General features: G+C 52.9%; 1 protein-coding gene across 6 annotated transcripts in view; it reads right to left on the reverse strand.

Moving 5' to 3' along the window:
• Positions 1–5313, reverse strand: part of Gmfg (glia maturation factor gamma) — an 8315-nt gene extending 3002 nt beyond the window's left edge. Inside the window, exons 1-5 of one of the 6 annotated variants that reach the window (XM_010614513.3) lie at positions 4377–5313; positions 2294–2317; positions 1093–1189; positions 939–988; positions 153–202 (exon numbers count right to left, since the gene is read on the reverse strand). In XM_010614513.3, the coding sequence (XP_010612815.1) occupies positions 153–202; positions 939–988; positions 1093–1189; positions 2294–2317; positions 4377–4379 (224 nt within the window). In that variant the 5' untranslated portion in view covers positions 4380–5313. The other 5 variants (XM_010614514.3, XM_010614519.3, XM_010614516.3 and 2 more) reach the window with 5 other exon arrangements.
• Positions 5314–5577: the final 264 nt, after the last annotated feature.

Here is a 5577-nt window from a genome sequence, read left to right on the forward strand (position 1 = left end):
AAAAAAAAAAAAAAAAAAAAAATGAACTCCTGGTTCCAAACACAGATCCTGAGCCACTGCTGAGGGCTGGAACCCAGGGGGTCCCTCAGTGTGCGCCTCCAACATTACCCCCTCCCCACAGCCTGGGCCTCCGTTACTTTCCCCCAGCGTACCTTGGCTGTCTCTCTGGCAACTCCGATTTAAGTTCCTCTGGGGAAATGTTCTGAAGCAAAATTATGCATAGGAGAAAAAACAAGTGACCACCACTAAATGAGCACCTACTGTGTGCCAAGACTTAATTCACTGAGAACCCTACAGGGTAGGCCCTATTATTATACCCACTTGACAGCTGAGGAAACTGAGGCCCATAGGGGTCAAGGGCCTTGCCCCAGGTGACACAGATAGGAAGCAGCAGAGTTCAGATTTAAATCTGTGTACCCATGGTAACCACATCACTAGTTCCTTTCAGAGGGTCCAAAGAACCCAGCTCCTAGCCAGTCTCTCTCCGCTGTCAACCAGCTCAGCCCTGGTTTCTGTGGCCCCATTATCAATCCTTATCCCAACACTATGAAAGCAGCTTATTATTGGCCCCATGTTACTGAAAAGACATCAAGGCTCCCTGATCATAAAGGATTTCTGCTGGCTTTTTGTTAACTTACCTAGAAACTCTCAATTACCTAGGTGCCAATGAAGTATTATTAACATTAGCACTTTATTGAGCCTATACTATATGCCAGGCCTTTTAAAACCCATGACAAGCGTTAAATCGCTGGACCTGCAAATGATCCTATGATTTAGGACTATTTTTTCCAGATTTCACAGCCAAGGGGACAGATCATCGAGGCAAAGTCCCTTGTTTATAGTTACCATTGTGCTGACATCGGGTCTTACTGGTTCTAGTGCTGGCTCTTAGCTTCAGTCCCAGCTCCTGGGTCTCCCAGTCCCACCCTGCCCCTCACCTGCAATTCTTCCTCCAGCACCACCATCTGCCGGTCTTTGTCCACCTTCACTGGGGAGGGAGGCACACAAGGGTCAGATGTCCCTCCCATCCCACAAGGACACTAGCCAGCCCTCCCTGCCCACCCCCGCCTGCAGGGGAAAGAGATCACTCACTTATAATGGCTGCATTGTCTGTCTCTTTTCGGAAGCGGAATTTCCTCAGCTTTTCCTTCAGTTCTGGGTCCACCTCACACACGACCAGGGAGTCAGACTGTCAGAGGGCACCCAGAGAGCGGAGCTGAGCGGGCCCGGCTCTGGGCCCTGCCATCTCCAGCTGCCCCATCCCCAAGGCTCGGTTTCTCCAGCTACGAGTGAAGAGACCAAGGCCCTCTAGCCACCAGAGGCCTTTGTGAACTCCAGGCAGGTGCTGCCCCACCTGACCCCCTCCAGGATACACAGCTGGAGGGGCCGGGGCAGAGTCTGGACGCCAGGCCTCTCCGTGGCTGGTACCCACAGGGATGTGTTTGCCTGGGGCTAAACCCAGCAACCCCTGCACTCTTCCCCTGGCCAGGCCTTGTGCTGCACTGGGGTTCCCTTCCCTACTGTGACCCCCACCGCACAGCTGACCTTCACCCCAGTGCCCTCCCTCCCCTGCCCCGTGCCCTTCCCATTCTACCCCTGGCCCCCTGACCATATTTTTCTGTCCACAGCCGTTTTCTTTTCTGTTTTGTTGTCTTGTAGGGGTGGGGAACAGGGCTGCTGGGGGCCGGCTGTGGGGCAGGGGGAAGGTTCTATCCAACACCACATCCTGTTTATGCTCATTCTGGGGCAACTGTCACAGAGGGCTCCTCCCTCTTCTCCCTTCCCCTTATCTCTCAGGACCTATCCGGCTTCAGCTTTGCAATCACTCAGACAAGGGCTCAAATACTGCCTTGCCAGTGAGATGAGACCCTAACTAAGGAACTTTACCCTTCCGGTCAGGATTGTTGTGAAGATAAACTAGCTTTGCCTACCTCCCAGCATGGTAGACTTGCTCAGTAAAAAATAAAAAGTAGTAGGGAGCCCCTTGGCTCCTCTCCTCTTTCAGGAAGCCCTCCTGGGTTTACCCGACCTGTGATAGGTGAAATCTCAGTTGAGAAAGGGGAGTGCAGAGCCTTACTAGCTAACCTGCCGTCCTTTATGTTGGTGGCTAAAGGGACACCAGAGAAGCCCTCCCTTCTGGACAGTGCTTTTCCCATGCTTATTCAACCCCATGCGCCTTCTAGCGGCCTGAGGTCTACAGCAATGGAATTCGATCCTGTCAGTCCTGTATCTCCTTTTTAAAATAGTGTGTTGGGGGCTGAGGGTATAGTTCAGAGGTAGAACAGATGCTTACCATGCGTGAGGCCCTAGGTTCCGTCTCCAGCACAAAAAAGAAAAGAGAGTGTTTTGTATTTCCCCTTCCCCATCTTGAAGTGAAATTCCTAGGTAATATGACCCACTTACACGCATAGAGTAAAAAAAAAAAAATCCTAATCCCGTCCTACAAAGAAGTAAAAGGAAAGTCATCGATGAGAAAACCGTTTGTGTATTAGTAAGAAAATGCAAGCAAACAAAACTCTCCCAGGGTCCTAGCCCCACCCTGGCAGCTCCCTCCAGCCCCCATTGTGCCCTGCCCTTGACCCCCCCTAATTCGGGGTTTCTCTGCAGCTCTTCTCCCTCTCTCCTTGTGTCACTAAGGTCCCCGAAGCCCAGAGCAATGTTATTTCTTCCACCCTAAAAACCAAATACCCTATCTCCTGCCCAGCTACTGCTCATTCATTTCCTTCCCTTTTCAGCAAAATTTCTCAAAAGAATTGTCTACACTTACTGCCTCCAATTTGTCCTCCTGGTTTCCCCTTAACTCCTCCTCCAGTTGGGTTTCCACCCTGGCCCCTCTCCACTGACACTTGTTGTCAGGGTCACCAAAGACCTCCATGTGCAGCTCTAAGGGAGTTGTCAGTCCTCAGTAGCAGCACCTAAGCAGCTCGCTGTTGGCTGAAAACTGTTTCTTCGCTTGCTTTTCGGGACACCACAACTTGTCTGTTTTTTCCCCATTCCTCCAGCTGTTCTTTCTGAGCCTCCCACCTTGCAGCACTAGGGACTGAGCCCAGGGCCTTCACTCTGAACTTCATCCCTAGCTCTTTTATATTTTGATTTTTTTTTTTTTTTACAGTGTCTCACTGTGTAGCCCAGGCTGGCCTTGAACTAACAGCAATCCTCTCGCCTCAGCCTCCCAAGTACTAGGATTACAGGGTTACACCACCATGGCTAAGTATTATTTTATATTTTGAGACAAAATGTCTCTAAATCACTGTTGCCCAGGCTGGACTGGAACTTGTGATCCTCCTGCCTTCGCCTCCCAGAGGGATGGGACTAAAGCCTTGCACCACCATGCCCAAGCCTTGCACCACCATGCCCAGCTGCCTGCCCGCTTTCACCTCCCGCCTAGACTGCGGAAGTAGCTTCTCTTGGCTCCCCTGACCCTGCCCTACCTCCCACCATTGTGTTTCACACAACTGCCAGAGGGCTCCCCTTAAAACCAGTCAGATGACATCCCTAGGGCTAGGGCTGGGGTGTGGCTCAGAAGTAGAGTACTCACCTATCATAGGTGGGGGGCCCTGGGTTCCACGGGGTGGGGGGGGGACAGACAGAGGGGGGCAGGCTTCTCCCTCTTCCCACAAAAACCTCTCACACCAAAGTCCTTACACTGACCTTTAAAACTAATTTTTTCTACAGCCAGCCCAACCCCATTACCTCTTGGACTTTGTCCTCCACTGCTTTTGGCTTACTCCAGTCCAATCCTGTTAACTTTCTTTCCCTCTTTTGTGATTCTGTGAATGGTCCTGCCCCAGGACCCTGGTATGTGTTGTTCCCTCTTTCTGGAATCCTCTTTCCCTCTTGGTTCTTCCTCTCATTCTTTCAGCTATGGGTTCAAATCTCACCTGATGAAACAGGCCTTTTCCTTCTGAAATAATTCTGACCCCATTATTCCAGCTTGCTCTCTCCTATAAGGTCCTTATCAGCAAGTTACATCTATGCCCTTATTTTTTTGTGTGTTTCCCCCAGTAGAACAGAAGCCTTACAAAGCAGGCATTTTTGTCTTCTGAGTTGATTGCTGTATTTCTAGCACATTGAGCAGAGCCTGGTATCCATTACATACTCAAGCAATCATCAATCACACGAATGACTGAACCAGCACTGGTGGAGCACAAGCATTCTACACCGCAGCCAACAGCCAAGTTGTTTCGTACATTCAGAGGTAGTAGATGGAATTTATCAGCTCCTCCGCCCTGTGCTGGTGATCCCACCCTCTACTGGCTTTCCTCCTCTCCCTCCAGCTGCCCCTTCTCAGTCTTCCTTGAGATTGTCAATTCTTTTTCTCCAACCCCGCGTCTACATTCCCGGGCTAGGTCACTAACACCCACAACACCAATTACCATCTTTAATGATCCTTAAAGCTTGGTCTCCAGCCCCAATTTTTCTTAGAGTCAGGCCTTCTGGTTGTGCAGCCTCTGGCCGTTGGTGCTGGTTGTCCCACTCTGGGCTTCTCCTCTGAGGCCTAGGCTCCCGGCATTTTTGTTCTGGACTTTTCTTCTCTCACTCTTGATCCCTCAACCAGCCAGTCTCAGGGCCGGTTCAGTCCGCCTCCAGGGCGTCCTTCCCACCTACACCTCCTGCGTCCCGTCCCCGCAGTCCTGCCCTGGGGCAAGCCCTCCCCCACCCCCAGCAGTCTCCCTGGATTCCTGGCCTCTAGTTCCTCTCTTTCCATTCCGCCCTCCTTCGATAAGCCAGGGACATCTCTCCAAAATCCCCAACTGCCCAGTCCCTCCCAGCCTTGCCTCCCTTCCATGGCTCCCTCGTGCCTTCAGCACAAGTCCAAACTCCCTCTACAGGCCAAACATCCGGCCGCGGCTCATTTCTCACCACACCCTGTCTTGAACTCGACACTCCACCCCGACTGTATCGCTCTGAGTTCCTGTAACAAGCCCTGTCTTTGTCACCCACAAGTCTTCTGAGAGCGAGACCCCTCTGATTAGCTCACTTCCGATTAGGGCAGTTTATGGACTAGATTACAACGAAGGTCGGGGCGACAACTCCCATTTATTGACGGCGTCCTTTGTGCCGAGCGCTGCATATGCCTCCTGTCTTCATCCTAAAGGTCGATCTCACCTCGCTATTAGGGTCTCATCTGACAGCAGCTCAGAGAGTGGCGAGGCAAAACGCTGGACGCCAGCATCCCGAGAGCTACTCTCTCTGTGCCTGGACTCTCCGGGACCCTGCCAGGCTAAGGCCCTGGGTAGGGCGTGGCAAAGGGACGGAGAGGAGCGGTCCCCAAACGACAGAATGAGGAATTGTGATTCGGCTTCGGGCCGCGAGGCAGATAGGCACGAGACTGCCCCCTGCGGGCCTGGAGGCCCAATCGCGGCCTCCACCGGGTCCGTTGCCTTGGTTACGCCGCGCGCGCCCCTCCCCTTCCCCCGCCCTCTACCGGAGCCCCGGGTCTGGCCAATTGCCTGTCACCCCCACTCCCGACCAATCCCACTGAGGAGGGGGCGGGCCTCCTGGGCCTTGTTCCAGCCCCGTCGCTCCCCTCCTGGCCAGGACCCCGCCTTTCTCGGCGCACACCTCCCGCCCTTC

This window comes from Fukomys damarensis, unplaced genomic scaffold (genome assembly GCF_012274545.1).
Source record: "Fukomys damarensis isolate Sample0158 unplaced genomic scaffold, DMR_v1.0_HiC HiC_scaffold_19, whole genome shotgun sequence".
Classification (NCBI taxonomy): domain Eukaryota; kingdom Metazoa; phylum Chordata; class Mammalia; order Rodentia; family Bathyergidae; genus Fukomys; species Fukomys damarensis.